The sequence below is a fragment of the Panthera onca genome, chromosome A2 (assembly GCF_046562875.1).
Source record: "Panthera onca isolate mPanOnc1 chromosome A2, mPanOnc1 haplotype 2, whole genome shotgun sequence".
Classification (NCBI taxonomy): Eukaryota; Metazoa; Chordata; class Mammalia; order Carnivora; family Felidae; genus Panthera; species Panthera onca.
This window is the reverse complement of record NC_138340.1, coordinates 56,871,629-56,890,074: the sequence shown is the minus strand read 5'-3', so window position 1 is coordinate 56,890,074 and position 18,446 is coordinate 56,871,629. Positions and strand designations below refer to the sequence as shown.

At 53.0% G+C, this 18,446-nt stretch overlaps 1 protein-coding gene and 1 long non-coding RNA gene across 5 annotated transcripts; one reads left to right on the top strand and one right to left on the bottom strand.

Moving 5' to 3' along the window:
* Positions 1-8,712: 8,712 nt before the first annotated feature.
* Positions 8,713-11,369, bottom strand: GP9 (glycoprotein IX platelet). Of its 4 annotated transcripts, none has more exons than XM_078442690.2 (4): positions 11,262-11,355; positions 10,686-10,810; positions 10,395-10,523; positions 8,713-10,287 (listed from the first exon to the last, which is right to left on the bottom strand). In XM_078442690.2, exons 3-4 carry the CDS (start codon positions 10,468-10,470, stop codon positions 9,743-9,745), a joined length of 621 nt encoding a protein of 206 aa, XP_078298816.2. In that variant the 5' UTR covers positions 10,471-10,523; positions 10,686-10,810; positions 11,262-11,355; the 3' UTR covers positions 8,713-9,742. The 4 variants fall into 4 exon arrangements, 3 of the variants coding, with proteins under 3 accessions (XP_078298816.2, XP_078298815.2, XP_078298817.2); XR_013554096.2 differs by lacking the exon at positions 10,686-10,810 and having other exon boundaries at positions 8,714-8,868; positions 9,291-10,287; positions 11,262-11,369; XM_078442689.2 differs by lacking the exon at positions 10,686-10,810 and having other exon boundaries at positions 11,262-11,369.
* LOC132678910 (uncharacterized) lies at positions 11,364-18,000 on the top strand. The gene is made up of 2 exons (XR_009609874.3): positions 11,364-11,481; positions 16,836-18,000. It is a non-coding gene; the product is annotated as an uncharacterized LOC132678910 (long non-coding RNA).
* Positions 18,001-18,446: the final 446 nt, after the last annotated feature.

The following is an 18,446-nucleotide window of genomic DNA, read 5'->3' as shown; positions in this document are numbered from 1 at the left end:
TGAATTTCCTGGTGTCCTTGAATGCAGGGCGGCCCCAAGCCTGCATGTGGCCCTTGGAAGAAAAACCCCTAACTGGGTGGTCTGAGCCGGGCCACCACGTGGCCCCCAGAGGCTGTGCTGAGGGCCCTCTCTTGCCTCTGCCCTCACCATGGGACTGCTGGACCCTGGGACAACGTCCTGGGCTTGGAAACGGAGAGTGAGGCCAGGGGCCTGAGGGACTCACTCAAAGCCCCCAGTAAGTTGGCTCCTGAGCCCCTGTCCCAGACCAAGCTGGGGCTGGGTCCTAGGTCCCAGAGCGGACTCTGGTCCCGGGGGGCCCCCAAAGCCCCACCCCCGACCACACATTCAGCCAGGGGCTCAGCTGAGGAGGGACTGCGCCACCCTTCCTTTGGGAAAGCCAGGACACAGGGTGCCCTCACCCAAGTCACATCCCCTCTTCTCGAGTCACATCCCCTCTCCTCGTCCTCTGTCCCTTTCCCCACACGGCCCCTCCCCACCCCAGCCAGTCTCTGCCCAGCCTCTGCCTGACCTGGCTCCTGCCTCCGGTCTCCACACACCTTCCTAAAGCAGGCCACGCACTGACCGACCGGGTCGCCCCCTTGCTTGGTCCTGACACTCACTCCCAGCTACTCCTAGGAGCCCTCTAGAACGTGGGGAACCCCCTCCCACACACACAGCCCCAGAGAGGGCTGTACCCCATCGCTGCCGTCGGTTCCCCACCCTGGAAAGAAAAGACCCAGCCCGGATGGCAGGCTGGGCTCCCACTCGCGCCTCCTGGACATCCGTGGTGTGCCTTCACGCGGGCCAGCCCGGGGGTGTGGCAAGGACGGCTCTGCCCGCCCACCTCGGCCCTGGACGGAGCCCAGACAGTCCCAGCCCTCCCCCACGTGGGCTGTGTGCTTCGGGACTCTGTCCCCTGCAGCGGTTCTGAACCTCGCGTCCTGCTGCAGCCATGGCCTCAGTACGATTCCTGGGGAGCCAGCCGCAGACGTGGGCGTTGCCGGTTCAAAGCTGCTTCCTCACCAGCACAGTGATGACGGTGTCCACCAGGGAACTGGAGGCCCCGTGTGCAGGGTTGAGGGGACATCAGGAGGCGCGGACCCAGCAAAGGAGGCCAGGAGACAGAGAGGGTGGTCAGGGGGCTGGTGAGTTAGCTCCCGGCCAACATGCTCCAACCTTATGCCCAACGTGTGGTCCACGGGCCGCCAGCCCGGCGTCATCCGGGAGCCGGTTAGAAACACGGGATCTCAGCGTCCACAGCAGAGCTCCTGAGTCAGAACCTAGATTGCAGTAAGTTCCCCAAGGGATCTGCATGGAAGTTACAGTTTGAGGAACCCTGGTCTGCACCGCCTGCCCACCCCACTCATGTGTCCCCTGGGCAGGTCTTCGTGCCTCAGAAGTTTTTAGTTTCTTCCTAAAAAAGAAGAGCCGAAGGTTCTTGCCCGTTTACCCCTGAAGAGTGTTTTCTGTCCTCTGCACAGAGGCAAAGGACATCAGAGGCAAAGGGCTGGTGGCAGGGTCTGATTCTGATGGCCAGATCACCTGACACCCAGCACTCTTCCATCATACTCCAACCCCCTCTGGCAACATTTGAGCTCGTGCCTGATGCGGGTTCTGGGTCTTGTCTGGATCTGTGACCCCTTTAAGCTGTAGACCTTCCAGTTGGAAAACATACGGATTCACAAGAGAATTCACGTAGAATTTGAGGCCTTGCCTCAAATGCACATCCAGTGAACAGCAGAGATGAGATGCGAGGCCTCGATGTGGTGCTGTAGGGTCGTGCCTTGACCCCCCTGAAATCCTGGGGGGACCCCTTGGGTTTCGTCGGGTGGGACTGTGGCTGCAGTGACAGTGCCGTGTACTCAGGTTTAGATTCGACGAAAGGGACTCAATTCTAAGTGGACAGGTCTGAAAAGAACGGAAAACTTACAGGGATCTATCTCAAGGAACACATCTTTTTCTTTTTTAAGTTTACTTATTTACTTTGAGAGCAAGAGAGAGAGAGTTTGTGCGCATGTAAGCAGGGGAGGGGCAGAGAGAGAGAATCCCAAGAAGGCTCCGTGCTGTCAGCACAGAACCCGATGTGGGGCTCGATCTCATGAGCCATGAGATCATGACCTGAACCAAAATCAAGAGTCAGATGCTTAACTGACTGAGCTACCCGGGCGCCCCTTGAGGAATGATTCTTAAAAACAATAAAACCTCTACGCACAGGAATATCCATGATAGCCTTATTCCCATATGAGGGGGACCCAGGAGGTAGCCATCCCTCGCTGCAGAGTATTTTAGACAGTATGTTGGAATGCTGGAAATGTAGGACCATCTCTCAGTGAAGGGCTGGGGAGCTTGGGTCTTCCTTCTGCCTTTCTACACTCTCCAGTCTTCCATAATCAATATCTACTATCTTTGTAATAGAAAGGCATAATATATATACTTCAGAAGAGTCAGGAAAACAATGTAACGTTCAAAAATATGATGCAATAGTCAGCAAACGATCCAGAGTACCCAAGTAAAGAAGTGTTCTGACTGATGTAAACAAGAAAGTCCGGACATGAAAATGTTAACAGCGATTGTGTTAAAATAGAGCTATGAAGAACTTCCTCCTTCTTTTCTTTCTTTTATAAATCTTAAAAATGGAACTATCTTTTATATATATATATATATATATATATATATATATATATATATATATATAACGTATTTTATATGTATCCTATTGATACATATTACATAAGTGTGTGTAACTATATACCTATATCTAGCTATAGACACAGGTACATATGGGTACATGCTCATATGGGAAATAAGTAATAAATCTGATGAGAGGGATGCCTGGGTGGCTCAGTCGGTTGAGCGTCCGACTTCAGCTCAGGTCATGATCTCCTGGTTCGTGGGTTTGAGCCCCGCGTTGGGCTCTGTGCTGACAGCTCAGAGCCTGGAGCTTGCTTCGGATTCTGTGTCTCCCTCTCTCTCTGCCCCTCCCCCGCTCACACTCCATCTCTCTCTCCCTCTCAAAAGTAAAGAAACATTAAAATTTTTTTTTAATTCTTTTGTTTCATTTCTGAATAAGAGTCACATCACAATTGCAACAGGGGAGCATGGAGCCTCCTGGGGGTTCAGTGGGGCGACGCCGCGGCCCGTCCTCGGTGGTCCCAGTGCAGGCCATGGGGGGAGCCTCCTGTCACCTGCTGAGGCAGTGGCGACTCCTCTGTCCACTGTCCGTCTTACAGAAGCTTGTGGGCATCACTTTCCTACTGTTGTCTCCTCTATTAACCCATCCTTGGAAACTTACCCTTTTTTTTTTTTTTACATTTTTTTTTCAATATATGAAATTTATTGTCACATTGGTTTCCATACAACACCCAGTGCTCATCCCAAAAGGTGCCCTCCTCAATACCCATCACCCACCCTCCCCTCCCTCCCACCCCCCATCAACCCTCAGTTTGTTCTCAGTTTTTAAGAGTCTCTTATGCTTTGGCTCTCTCCCACTCTAACCTCTTTTTTTTTTCTTCCCCTCCCCCATGGGTTTCTGTTAAGTTTCTCAGGATCCACCTAAGAGTGAAACCATATGGTATCTGTCTTTCTCTGTATGGCTTATTTCACTTAGCATCACACTCTCCAGTTCCGTCCACATTGCTACAAAGGGCCATGTTTCATTCTTTCTCATTGCCACGTAGTACTCCATTGTGTATATAAACCACAATTTCTTTATCCATTCATCAGTTGATGGACATTTAGGCTCTTTCCATAATTTGGCTATTGTTGAGAGTGCTGCTGTAAACATTGGGGTACAAGTGCCCCTACACATCAGTACTCCTGTATCCCTTGAACTTACCCCCTTTTTTTTTTTTTTACAATCATCTAGTAACTTCCATGGGGCTTGAGGCAGGGAGAGCTGTCTGTCCCATGTGGTCAGCATGCTCAGCGTAAGCAGTCTGGGGAAAATTCTGTCCGCCTCACCCACGCCCCTCCAAGCTGCCGCTCTGGCTTTATCTGACTTTCTGCTTAAACCTTTCACGAGGATTGATAAGGAGGTTCCAGTGACGCCGGTCTCATCCCTCATTTGTCAGGTTCTATAGCAAAAATTTTGATTGGGATGACATTGAATTTAGAGACTAATCTGGGAGGACTGAGTGTTGCGGTTCTTGAACGGGTACCTCTTTCCATTTCCAGACCATGTGTCCTCAGAGACAGTTCGCTGTACTTGTTTTGTTTTTAATTTTTTTTTAACATTTATTTATTTTTAAGACAGAGAGAGACAGAGCATGAACGGGGGAGGGGCAGAGAGAGAGGGAGACACAGAATCAGAAGCAGGCTCCAGGCTCTGAGCCATCAGCCCAGAGCCCGACGCACGGCTCGAACTCACGGACCGCGAGATCGTGACCTGAGCTGGTCAGACGCTTAACCGACTGCGCCACCCAGGCGCCCCTGTTTTTAATTTCTTAAAATGTTTATTTACTTTTTGAGAGACAGACAGACAGACAGAGTGTGAGCGGGGGAGGGCCAGAGAGGGAGGGAGACGCAGCATGTGAAGCAGGCTCCAGGCCCCGAGCCGTCAGCGCAGAGCCAGAGGTGGGGCTCGAACCCACAGCTGTGAGATCATGACCTGAGCCGAAGTCAGCCGCTTAACTGACTGAGCCACCCGGGTGCCCCTGTACTCTTTTTTTTTTTTAAACCAAATTTTAATACCCCACTAAAACTCTAGACCTGTGTTTCACAAATGGGCTTTTGGAAGAGTCTTGAAGCCTGTCAGTAGCCCACAAAAGGCAGGGATGGGGAAGGAGGGAAGGATGCCAGTTAGGCCCCCGTCCAACTAGATGGAGACACTTTATTTCATATACCAGGTACTGCCTAGGGGTTCGTTGGTAGAAAGGTCTTACTGCTAAAAGGTTTGAAAACCATCACTCTAGACTTCTTTTTAAAAAAGAATTTTTTTTTTTAATTTATTTTTGAGACAGAGAGAGACAGAGCATGAACAGGGGAGGGTCAGAGAGAGAGGGAGACACAGAATCTGAAACAGGCTCCAGGCTCTGAGCTGTCAGCCCAGAGCCCGATGCGGGGCTCGAACTCACGGACCGCGAGATCATGACCTGAGCCGAAGTCAGATGCTCAACCAACTGATCCACCCAGGCGCCCCTCTAGATTTCTTTTAAAAAGTTGTGATAGCACATGCATAGCATAAAATTTACCATCTTAAGCTTTTTTAAGTGTCTAGTTCCGGAGTGTTAAGTATATTCACGTGGGTGTGCGACCATTGCCACCATCCACCTCCAGAGCTTCTTCGTCTTAGTTCTTGCAAAACAAAACTCTACACGCCTTCAACAGCTCCCCAAACTCCCCACCCCTGAGTCTCCACTGTCGACTTTTTAAAGGCTTCAATTACAGAATACAATTATCCGTGTTTGTTGAAAGATACTGCATAAATATACAAAGACTTTCTGTATGGTAATTCAAACTTTCTGAACTCAGAGGAAGGAATAGTCATTCAGCTTGCGATGCAGGTGTGCGGAGTTCTTTTAGACTCTGAAACGTCAAATGCATGTATTCATGCTTTTGTTTTCACTAACAAGTCAGCACCCTGAAGCATCAGATAAAGAACCCAGCAGGTTGGATGAACCTCAGAGCCCGACCTCTCTTTTCACGATATCGTTGTAAACCTCATATTTGTTTTCTACTTAATAGGGGTACAGAGATCTAAAAGAAAGGAATAGGACTAAATCTATGTCCCTCTAACAGTCTGAACACAAACAGGACAGGATCAATAGGGCTGATCCGGGCTCCATCTGGCTCCTTCTGTATTGTTGCCCTCACAACCCCGAGGTTTTTTTTGTTTTGTTTTGTTTTGTTTTGGTGTGTGTGTGTGTGTGTGTGTGTGTGTGTGTGTGTTTATTAAGAAAGTAATATAGTTTTGGGGCACCTGAGTGGCTCAGTTGGTTAAGCATCTGACTTCAGCTCAGGTCATGATCTCACGGTTCGTGGGTTCGAGCCCCGCATCGGGCTCTGTGCTGACACCTTGGAGCCTGGGGCCTGCTTCAGATTCTGTCTCCCTCTCTCTCTGCCCCTCCCCCACTCATGCGCGCGCGCGCGCGCTCTCTCTCTCTCTCTCTCTTTCTCTCTGTCTCCCAAGAATAAATAAACATTAAAAAAGAAAATAGAGGTGCCTGGGTGGCTCAGCCAGTTAAGCGTCCGACTTCAGCTCAGGTCATGATCTCACAGTTCGTGGGTTCAAGCCCCGCGTTGGGCTCTGTGTTGACAGCTCGGAGCCTGGAACCTGCTTCGGATTCTGTGTCTCCCCCTGTCTCCTCCTCCTCCCCTGCTCACACTCTGTCTCTCTCTCTCAAAAATAAATAAACACACACACACAAAAAGAAAGAAAGTATTACAGTTTTGCTTTCCTCTCTGAATTTAACCCACTTGGTTAGAGATCTATCTACAGAAACAAAACTTTCCCAAGATTTTAAGACATATTGCCTGTAGTGATTTAAAATGAGGATTCTGGCCCCAGAGCTGTTAAGAAAGCTGACATTCAGAGGCCAGGGGTTTCTGTCAAGTCAGATGCTGTTCTTAGAAGATTCCTCAGGCCCCGGACTCAGCGTCCCCCTTTGGAGAGGAGCCCGGGGAGGGCAGAGCCTTCCACCTTCTCTCTGCCATCTCAGCCACATGCACAGGGGCTGGCTCAGGCTGCTTTCAAGAAATGGAGTGCATCCTTTGCCGGACAAGGAATTCACTCTTATTAGGTTTGACGTGTCAACCCCAGGGGCTGGAGACGGTGAGGGTCCTGGCTGGGCCATGGAGCCTTAGGAGACTCTGTGCACACATGCACTTACAGGAGGTGTGGTTAAGTGTGTATGCAAAACACATGAGATGGGCACCGTGTTAGGGGCTGGGTCTGGCTGTGGCTCAGGGCCAAAACTCGGCGTGTGCCCCCGAGACCGCCCAGGCTTCACAGACTCCCTCTCTACAGTGTGCCTGCCTTCTGATCAAGTGCCATTACCTTTGCGTAGACCGGGTGGGGCCGGCAGTGGCCAGATGCCTGCCTGCTGCTGCGGTTGGGCACACAAGGGGAGCAGTTCCAGGCCTCCCTTGTGGTTAGGGCGGGGCCGGTGGCTGGTTCCAGACAACAGCTGCTTGCAAAGGCCCTCCCTACCACTTCCAGGCCCGGCCACGAACATCCGCGCTTTCCTCTTTGGTCTCTCCGCTCACCCACTGGCCAGAGGATTGCAGAGGACCAGCAGAGGGCTCTGAGCAGGCCCTAGAAACCGAGTGGAGCAGGAGCCTTGGAGCAGGGGCAGAAGGCCGAGGTGGCAAGGGGGTCAGCAGCTGGTGAAAGTCACCTTAGCGAATTCTCCACGTGCTGCTTGATTTTGAAAACGCTCATGAGGGAGATGGTCATGAGGATGACGTCAGGGTGACCGTGGGATAGATTGACAATGGTGACAGAGATGACATTTTGCTTATGATGGGGCCAAGGTCCCTGGTTGTTTGGTGCTAGAGGTGACAGAAGCAGTAGGGGGCCGGTGGGGCAGGAGGTGGGCAGTGTCACCTGATGTCTGTGGCTGTGGCCGACCCGTAGGAGACAGTGGTGGCCGGCGGATGGTCGGCTGTGGTGACGGGATCTGTGGATGCTGGGTTGGTGGCTGTGGAGTGGGTGGGGACTATGCGCGTGGCGCTATGGTGGCCACCTTGCTGGCCTGGGACAAAGACCATGGGGACAACGGAGGTGGCCAATTGAGTTTCCCAGCGCACCTGTTTCCCTGGGGATTCTCGTGTGAATCCGCCATCCACCTCGGGAGATCCCTGCCCTCCCTACCTCCGCGGGGACGTCACCCTCTGCATTGACGATGCTGTGCTGTCTGGGCTTCTGGCAGGGTCTCATGGGACCAGCTGCTTGGCCAGTAGGATCAAGGCTTATGATCACTACTGTGCCAGAGCTGTGGCTGCATGTGTGGGCCTCAGGAAGGGGCAGTAGCAGGATTTAGGGGCACCCTACATGGGGGGCCCTGGGGTTGCTGAAGGGCCTTAGTTTGAGGAAGCTGTCAAGGGGGCACTTTTCAGGTACGAAAGGGGACCTGTCTGAGATCACACCTGTGAAGAGACTGTCGTGGGCCCTGGGGCTGTGTCCTCCTTCCGGTGTGGGGGAGCAGTGCCCTCCTCACGGGGCATATAAGAAGGCCCCATGGCGGGTGGTTCACTCAGGGCCGCACACCTACTAAGTGCCCTGTGGGGAGATGCCAGCTTTTCCTGCTTCCCAAGGCCACCCCGTTCCAGCTGATCCCGACTGTAAAATTCACAGACTCTCAGCCTACGGACTCCATCCAGTCAATCAATGTATTTTATGTGTCCTGTTGACGTAGACGTATTTTTTTCCGGATTTACTTGCCAACACTGAGGTTGGGATTTCACATACAGATGTACATTTCCAATCTCTCCAGACGAATGGGAAGACAGGGTTCACATCTGCACAGGGCAGCACAGATGGAACACGGGCTGTCGGGGTTTGCCACAGTCTCTCCCTATAGCTCACCCCCGCCCCCGAGTTCGGGCCTCCTGCTCCAGCCTCAGCTCTGTGGCTCAGTGCCCTCCCATGGTGCTCTGTGCCTACCTGACCTTCCTTATGGTACCCTCTGAGCCCCAGGCCCACCACATGCAGGATCTCCTCGAGGGAAGGACCTTGGGGTGATTATATTTGGATTCGGATTGGCCGTAACAGACCTGGAAACACTCTCATACAGTGGAGAAATGTTTTATTAGTTTAACTGCTGGCACCAGAATCCTCTGAGGGAGAGAAGAGTCTTGTTTGAAGAATTTGGTGACCATTGCTTGGGGTAGAGGTGGGACTCCAGAGTTTGAGGTGTCTGATGTCAGTACCTGGAGTTGTTTCCATGAGAAAGGGAAAAATTTCTTTTGTTTCTTTTTTAAAAATGCCTTAGATGTTTATTTATATTTGGGGGGGAGGGGCAGAGAGAGGGAGACACAGAATCTGAAGCAGGCTCCAGGCTCTGCGCTGTCAGCACAGAGCCTGACGTGGGGCTCAAACTCACAAGCCGTGAGGTCATGACCTGAGCCAGAGTTGGACGCTGAGCCGACTGAGCCACCCAGGAGCCCCACTTTTGTTTCTGAAGAAAGAGGGATAGAGAGAGGAGGAAAGGAGAGAAGGCCTGCAGGAGAAGATGAGAAAGGATGGGGCTGGAAAAGCAGGTGTCTTTGTGGCCAGGACACAAAAGGCTGTTTTGGACACGGTGGTGTGCCTTTCAAGGTATGTCTGTCACAGAGATGGAAACTCCTCCCACCTGCCTGGGGTCTTCTGCGCCTCCCGCTTGCTCACTGCTGTGTCGTGAGAGCCAGCTTTCTGCAGAATTTGGACGGGAGCCACTTGTTGATGTGAAATTCGCCTGGGCCCTCCAGAGTGTCACATGTGGGCGCCGGGACAGAGGAGAGCGTGCGGACCGGAGTCCTGGGACCTGTCAGGCACCGAAGAAGGGCTCGGGATGTCCACAGATGGTGGAATTGGGGGTGGCTGGTGTGGGGGAGGTGGAACAGCCCATTTTACTAGGAACCTGGGGGACAGAGAAGCCCCAGTTGATATCAGGTTATAACAAAACGGACCCAGGTTTCCAGAAGGAGCCAGACTTGGGTACCGAGAGGAAACACAATTTTTCTGAGCTTGGAGACAATGGTTGAGCAGTTTATTTTGGGTTACTGGGGGCTCAGGCTGGGGGGAGTGACCCTGGGGGCCCCGGGCTCAGTCCAGGGTCTCTGTGGCGGTGCACAGCAGGCCAGCCAGGAGAGCCAGGCCCAGCGTGGCCACGACCACCAGCGCCACGTCCTGCCAGAAGCCCGGGTAGGCCCAGGATGCCTGCAGGTGCCAGCCGCAGCTGCCCAGCTCATAGCCCGTGAGCTGGCCCAGGGGGTGGGCGGTGGCGAGCTTGGGGCTGGCGCAGCGGACATGCAGCAGGGCCTCGGGCGTGCGGTCCTCCAGCCAGAGACGCAGGTAGGTGAGACTGCAGTCGCAGTGCCAGGGGTTCTGCGTCACGTCGAGGACCTGTAGCTGGGGCAGGTGGTCGAAGGCACCCGGAGGCACGGAGCTAAGGCTGTTATTGGCCAGCAGGAGGTGGCGGGTCTGGGTGGGCAGGGCGGGCAGGGCCGTGAGCCCCCGCCCCCTGCAGTCCACCGACAGCCCCATGGTTTCCAGGGCCTGGCAGGTGCACTCCGCCGGGCAGTCCTTGGTGGCCTCTGCGGCAGCCCAGAGCAGCAACAGGGCCCCCCAGGCAGGCATTGGCAGGCTGGCTGTGGGGAGGGTGGCCGTGAGGTGAGGGAGGGTGAGGGAGGGCCCGGCAGCCTCCACCCCATGCCAAGGGCTAGGGGGATCGAACCTGAGACAAGGGACCACTCACCTCCGCTCTCAGGCCTCAACTTTCTCCTGTGTTGAAATGGGGTGGTGAAGACAGAAGCAAGTGTAATGCGTCCCATCCAGGCCTCGCTGAGCCTCACTGGACACTCAGAAGGCAGGATGGTGAGCGTGGCTGTGATGGGGGACAGGAGGAAGGGTACGAAGGTTCTTGGGAAGGGACCTCCTGGCCCCTAACAGAGACCCCACCCCCAGTTCATGGGTGAGGGGCGCTGATGCCTGCTACGTGATTCCCAGTTCCGACCCCTGGCCCCCAGGCTCCTCCCAGCCCCCCTACCTCTAAGCCTGGGGTCAGGCAGCCAGTGTGAATTTCACAGCCCACACCTCCTCCCAACCATGCCAAACAGCTCGCCCCGAGGCCGAGTGAACTCTTAGGTGAAAGCCAATGCTGAAAACTGGATGCTGAGGCGCAGACAGGGAAGGAGAACAGAAGAGGTTCCCTGTGGGAAGCCATGCATCTAGGCTAATGCTCAGAGTTGGGGAAATTGAGGCCCAGGGACAGAGCGTGACTTGTGCAGGGTCACCCAGCGGTCTGTGTCAGAGAACAGACTCAAACTCAGGCCTCGTGAGCTCCAGGTGACTTCCCTACGAGCGTTTCCCCTTCCTAAGACAGGCCCTCCCCACCAGGGCCTGGCCCGCACAGGCTTCCTGTGAATTTGGGTTGAATAAACCAAGGAGCCAGTGTCTCAGAGTGAGTGCCCCCCGCCCAGCCCCATCTGGAGCGGAGAGCTGAAGGTGGGACACAGGCAGGCCTCGGTGGCTGGCCTCCCCTGCCAGGCCCTGTCCCATTGTCCTACCTGGGTGCGGGGGTGTGTGTGAGAGGGGGCGATGGGTAATAGGGAGGGCCACTTACTTGTGAGGCCTGCAGTCGGCACCCTCTTCTGTGGTTTGAACTGTCCTGGTGGAGGCTGAGTTGGCAGCTGGATGTGAGGCGGCAGATGGTGGGCGCTGCTCGAGTGGGAGGAAGGAAGTGATGAAAATAGCCTGGCTTATCCCCTGAATGCAGCCGCCGGGGGGCCCTATCTGCGGGGGCAGCGGGCACTCAGGGATCCAGCGGGCTTGGGCCCAGAACGGTAAGTCGACCCCAGTTTACGGAAGGGGGTCCCTCAAGGTACGCTATGTGCCACCAGCGCCTCACTGGGCCTCAGTTCAGGGTCTGTGGGAGGACCAAGGAGGCCCCTCACCAGGTCCCCGGCGGTGGGGAAGGTTTCCAGGAAGAAGAGGCCTTGGAGCTGAGTGACTTTGCTGGCTGTTCCTCCAAATCTCAGATTTCCTCATCTGTAAAATGGGAGCGATGGTGTCTGTCCTGCTTGCATACACGGGGTGTGGGCTGGGCAGCTCCTATGGGCTGAGAACCCCACAGGGGGAGAACGACGTGGGTTTTCATTTTCTTCGGTTCTTCGGAATAGGCCAGGGAGAAAGTCGCTTTTTGGTTCCCCTGTGTCTTTAGCGCCTTCTAACGCTTTGCTGAACCCTGTTTTTCACAGGACACTGCAGTCTGGGGCTCAGTTTCCATCAAACACTGGTCTCTAGCTAGAGACCATTTTTAATTTGCATTATATTTAGACCGTGCCTCAGTCTGACTTCTGCTCAGGCCATGATCTCACTGTTCATGAGTTCGAGGCCCGCGTCGGGCTCTGTGCTGACAGCTCAGATTCTGGAGCCTGCTTCGGATTCTGTGTTTCCCTCTCTTTCTGCCCTCCCCCATTCACGCTCTGTCTGTCTCTCTCTCTCTCTCAAAAATAAATAAACATTAAAAAAAAAAAACAACATTAAACACCCCGTTTACACACTACCCTAGACCCACAGGAGCATTCCTGTGTTCACATGGAATGTGGGTGTTTTATTTTTTTAGCATCTGGCAACTCCCAGGCCACTTCAAGGTATGGCATTGCTCCCATTCTTGTGTGTATCTGTCATCTGCCTTTTCCTCAACTGCACAGGGGTCCCTGAGGGCGGGAACCGTCTCCGCGGTCCCGTGACAGTGCCCAGGTCAGTGCCTGCACGTTGCGGGTCCTCACTTAGTTTGTGCCGGGTGATTGCAGGAGGGAGCCAGTGCTTTGACTCTGACCGATCCCATCCGCAGGGGGGACCCTGGTCCTCTTCTAACCTGACCCCTCATTGTGTGGATGCCGGATGCTGGCAGGCAGCTCTGAGGGGAGCCCTGGCTCACCAAGAGCCTCACCTGTCACGGTGGCCCCGGGCTTCTGAGCAGACTTCTGGTCCTAGGACACCTGGGATTGGGTTTGTTTTTGATTTTAAATACCCAAAGCAGTGTTGTTAATGGTAGCAAAGAGCCGGAAGCAAAAGGGATAGGTACTGGTGCATTCACACCCCGGGATATGATACTGACATTACATTAAGTGACATAAAACTGCATGAATTGTGTTGAAGGAATTTCCATTGTATTGAGTGTAATGTAATACCTCATTTCGGTAAAACAAACTGCGACAAACTATCCAAACTATCCTTGCCCAGGGCGGGGCGGGGGGTGGGGAGAGGGGGGCTTGAGAATGGGGGCCTTCTTGTTTAGTTTACTTATTTATTTTTATATTTGTTGTTTTTTAAGGTTTATTTATTTTGAGAGAGAAAGCGGGCATGTGAGGGGGGAGGGGCAGAGAGAGGAGGAGAGAGAATCTCAAGCAGGTTCCGCGAGGTCAGCGAAGAGCTCCACTCAGGGCTCGATCCCATGAACTGTGAGATCGCGACCTGAGCCAAAATCAACTGTCGGGCGCCCAACGGACTGAACCACCCAGGCGCCCCAAGGCCTTCTTATTTCTTACCATGCATCTGCCAAAGGGCCAGCCTCCCCGACCTTCTGATGCCTGGCCCAGAGCAGGGTGGGAAAGGTGTCATTCGGGCCCCTGGAATCATGCCTGCTGTGGAGATTGCTTGTTCCAGGTGGGATCCCCTGGCAGGTACTTGGTGAACATTCTCAGTAGAGCCTGGACCCCAGACGGGAACCTCGGCCTCCATGGACCCTCCCTTGGAGGTCCACTTGTGAACGCCTGGCCTTGTCCCATCTCCCTCTGCCTGCATGAGTTCACAGCAGTTGGGGAAGGAGTCCCGGTGAGTGGGGGTCCCACAGCCCCCAGGCTGTGTTCCCTGACCTGACCTGACCTAGTTGGGCCCACGCTCTTTCTTCTTCTTGGCCCTCTGAGATCGCCTTCTTATTTTTAGCATGTACAACTAAAAAAAAACAAAAAAGGGGACAAATGAGAACTCATTTTTGTTGTGGAAAAATTGAGCGTTCAGATGAGCAGGCAAGAGACAATAAAATGTTCTCTCAATTCTAATACCAAGCAGGCTTGCCTTTTACTTTTTCCCTGTGTGTATTTTTTTTCTTACCCAAATCAGGTCACTTGGGGCCCATGCTCTTCTGGAACCTTCTCCTCCCACCTGTGAAACACCCACATATGTCACCAGCATTCGCCATGACTCCATTGTATGGATGTGGCACCTTTTATTTAAGGACTCTTTGGGCATAAGGAACATGCCTTGCTCTCCTTATCTCGGTCAGACAGGCCTTTGTGGGGGCTGAGGGTGGGAGGGGGACAGCTCTTGGGGCTTCCTGAGGTGGGGAGACTCCTCCTTCCAGGCCGACCCAAGTTGGCTGGCCTGGTTTATTACACCATTTTCCCTGTGGGGAAACTGAGGCATTCTCCATTCCTGCCCCTTCAGGCTCCTTACCAGGTCACCCCCCACTCTCTATATGTGGAGGCCTCTTCTGTCTGGCCCCTTCCTTCTTCTCAATTCCTGTACATGCTTATGACCTCTTATATTCTGGAAAGATCTTGTGCGTGTGTGTATGTGTGTGTGCATGTTTTGAACACCACAGCATGCTCCCTGCCCATTCCCCTCATCCCCTTGGGATGACGACCATCCCAGATACAGTCGCTGCGTCCCACAGGCACCAAGTCCTACCTCAGTCCTGTGTGTTCTCTCTTAGCTTCCAGTCCAGCTGCACTGCTCGCCTACCCATCTCCAATGCCAGCCCAGACCTGGGTATCCTGTAACTCCTGGACAAACCCTCTGAGTGTCCTACAGGGTGATCACACCCACCATGGCCTAAACCTGGTTGTTTTCCCCCAACGCCAGCCCTTCTCAGTGTTCTCCACCTTAGGGAGGGCCAGCTTCGTCCACCCCATCACCCAGCCAGAAACCTGGGATACCATTAGGGATGTCCTCTCTTCCCCACTCTCATATCCCATTGGCCTCCAAGCTGGCCAAATGCCTCCCACATATCTGTAGACTTCGTCCCCTTTTGGGTGGCTCTCTGCTCACTCTATGTCCCCCTCCTCTGGCCTTGCTTTCCACCTCTCTCAAGCAACCCTCACCACTCCCCTTTCTCCTCTCACATCCTTCTCCACTTCTAGAATCGAAACCCAGCTCTTCCCTAGGACCCTCTCTTGCTCCTTCTTGATGCTTGTTGTCTACCAGGCCACCTGCTCCTGCCAGCAGCTCCCCATCCTGGTCACTCCTCTTCTGGGTGACCCCCACTTCGGGTACATGGCTTCCTGTCCACCATGAACACTGCCCTCACTCTCTGTAATTCTAGCATCCACGTGGATGACCCTTGGTCCCCCTGGCCTCACAGTCCGTTGGCCTCTCCCTGCACTGTACTCCTGCCCTCTGCCCCACCCCAGCCACTCACCCTCACAATCCTACCCCAGACTGGCCATCACCAGCAACCGCTCCTCCTCCAACCCTTGATTCAAGCGCCCCACCCCTTGACTACACCTCTCCATTCCAGCACAAGTTTTTGAGCATACCTGCTCTGGTCCTTCTCTGACCTCATCAAGATCTCCAGGCCAGTGGCCTTATCATGGTCCTTTTATACTCTCAATGTCATGGCCTCACAAGCTGACTCCGGGATGACCATTGTCTTTCAGTGTCCACTCTTCCTTTCTCTCACACAAATAGAATTTTAGCTGGACATGTGGCCGCCAAGCTAAAGACTATATTTCCCAGCCTCCTTTGCCTTTCAGTGTAGTCATGTGACCAAGTGTAGGCCAATGGGGAAAGAGGAAGAAGTGATCAGTTCTGCTTTCCACTGGCTGCAGAGGGCAGGGAAAGCCATCTTGGTCCATGAGGAATAGCCCTGACTTGACGATAGCAGAGCAAAAAGAAGGAGCCCGGGTTCTTGATGGTTCTGGAACTGCCATCAGGCTCAGGCACGTGCCTCAGCAGCCTATGTGCCTCTGAGGGCAAACCCCGCCAGTCTGCCCGTAGGTTTGCCCTCACACATTCTGCCATGCCACCTGCTACAGTGCAAGGAGGCCCTGCGGTTCTGGGGCACCTGGGTGGCCCAGTTGGTGAAGCATCTGACTTTAGCTCAGTCCATATTGGGCTTTCTGCTGTCAGCACAGAGCCCACTTCGGATCCTCTGTCTCCCTCTCTCTCTGCCCCTCCCTGCTCGCTCTCACTCTCTCAAAAAGAAAAACAAAAAAGAAGGTCCTGCTGTTATAAGGCTGGGTGGGCAGAATTCCTAGGAATGCCTCCCTAACTCCAAGATCCCACATCCGAATCCCCAGAATTGGTGAATCTGATGAGACATCACTGCCATGGTGGTGCTGTGTTTTATGGTACAGTTGACCGTACAAAGGGAGGTGTTCCAGGAGGGCCTGATCCACACATGTGGGCTCTTAAATGCAGAGAACTTTCTGTGGCTGCTGGCAGAAGAGGAAGTGAGAGAGATGCGGCAGAAAGGGAAGCTGGAGAGATCCGGAGTGTAAGAATGGAATCGCTCTAGAAATGTCAAGGTGGATAGAAATTAAGGTGGACACACTAATTCTTCAGGAAGGGGGACTTGAAACTGAACAAATGTTTCTCTTCCTCACTTTTTTTTTTTTTGAGAGAGTGTGTGCACAAGTGGGGGAGGGGTGGGGGGGGGGGAGAGAAAGAGAGAGAGAGAGAGAGAGAGAGAGAGAGAGAGAGAGAGAGAGAGAATCCCAAGCAGTCTCCATGCTCAGCGTGGAGCTGGATGCGGGGCTCAATCTCACGACTGTGAGATCAGGACCTGAGCCTAAATCAAGAGTTGGACGCTTAACCTACTGAGCCACCCAGGTGCCCCCTTCTTCCTCATTCTTGAGGCCTCCCCCCTCCCCTTCACTTGTTTTTCTGTAGAATGCTTTGTTCTGGAACTTGGTATTGATACTTAATAATGAGGCTTGGATAGCCTGTGCCAGTGCCAGTTATAAGACCATCTCAAAGACATGACACACGTGACTGAAGCATACCAGATTCTTATCAAAACTGCCCAGATCCTGTATTTCCCTATAAAACCCCTCAGCCTTTTACCCTGGGCAGGTCTAAAGCATTAGAAGGCATTTGAAGGCATTCAGCCTGCTGCAGCCTCCTTTTGCCTGGCAAACTAATACAATTGTTCCTCTTTATCCCCAAACTCTGTCCTCCTGTTATATTTCAGCTCCAGAGCACAGAGGTCGGTTTTTGACCACGAGGACTTGATGTGAGACTTCCGATTTGAAGACAAAGCAAGAGCTGAATGTTGCCAACGGCGGGAATGAGCCAGCAAGTGGATTCTAACCCAGAGCATCTGGGAAGGAACACAGGCAGCCCTGCCCACACTTGATTTCAGCCTTGTGAGACCTTAAGCACAGAACCAAGAGCCACACTGGGCCCACACCTCTGCCCCTTGAAAAATGTGAGATAAGAAACGAGTGTTGCTGTAAGCCTTACTACAAGTCTGTAGTAATTTCTCACAGCAGCAAGAGGAAACCAGCGCCAAGGGCAGGCTCCGCTCAGGTGCTCTGCATTCTATCCCCTTTGGGAAAAGTCATGAAAGGAAATCTTGTTCAGAATGGAGCGGGGAGGCAGGCAGGGGGAGCGCTCATGCCCTACCACCCATGGTCAATTATAGACCCAATAGGAAGAGAGGGACCTGGCACTTGAATGCTACTTTATTCTCTAGCAGGTGGAAGGAAGGTTTCTCTTGCCCCGCCTTCGCAACAGCCCAGCCAATGAGAGGCTGTCGCAACTCAGCCAATGAGAAGTCACTACACTTTGAGCTCCTAGTTTACGCCAAATAGGCTTTTTGTTTAATGAAGACAGCCCCTCCCAGCTCCTCCCTTTCCTCTATAAAAGAGCCTTCTCTTTTATTCTGCGGATTTGCCTATGGTTTTGCAGTAGCTTCTTTGTCTCCAGTTGCAATTCTCTGCTGTTCCCGAATAAGCCCATTTTTTTGCTGGCAAGGTAACTGATAGTTTTATTTTTAAGGTCATCATCTTTCACCTTCTTAAGCACATTGCTCCCACAGCTAGCCACTCTCCCGCATCATCAAATTTATTCTCTACAGTACCATTCCCATTAGATTGCAAATGGTCTATAATATCGTCCTTTTATAAAACCCTCCCTAATGCCACACTTTAATCCAGTCTCCTCCACTTCTCCTGCCTCTCTCCATCACGAAATTCCTCCAAAGATTTGGTTTCACCTGCTATCCAACCCATCAGTAATTCCTGTTGTCTCAGCCCCCAAATATACAGAATTTACCCACTGGACTGCCACTGCCCTGGTCTTCTGTAAACTTTCTCAGCTTCCTATTGCAACTAGAATAAACTCCATTTTCCGTGTTATATGAGGTCCTTTGTGGCTTGACCCCCACCCAGTTCTTGACCTTTGCTCCCTAATCTAAGCCACGCTGACCTTTTTTTCTGTTCCTCAAACACTCCAGTATCTTCCTGCCTCAGGGCCTTTGCACTCCCAGATCTCTCTGCTTGGAGCACCCTTCCCCCAGACCCTGCCATGGCTTCCTCCTGACCGTCATTCATGTCTCAATTGAAGTGACCTCCTTCTCAAAGGCTCTGCCCCCACCCGCTAAGGCAGCTCTCCATTATTCTGCCCCATAGTATTCCATTCAATTCCTTTAGAGTGGTGGGGTCCAGAGCTGATGGCCAAGAAAGAATTCTTGAGACACCATTGGTGCAAAAAGGGGGGTTTATTAAAGCACCGTGACAGTGCCCGTGGGCAGAAAGAGCTGCCCTGGGGTTGTGATGAGTGACTGGTCATATACTATGGA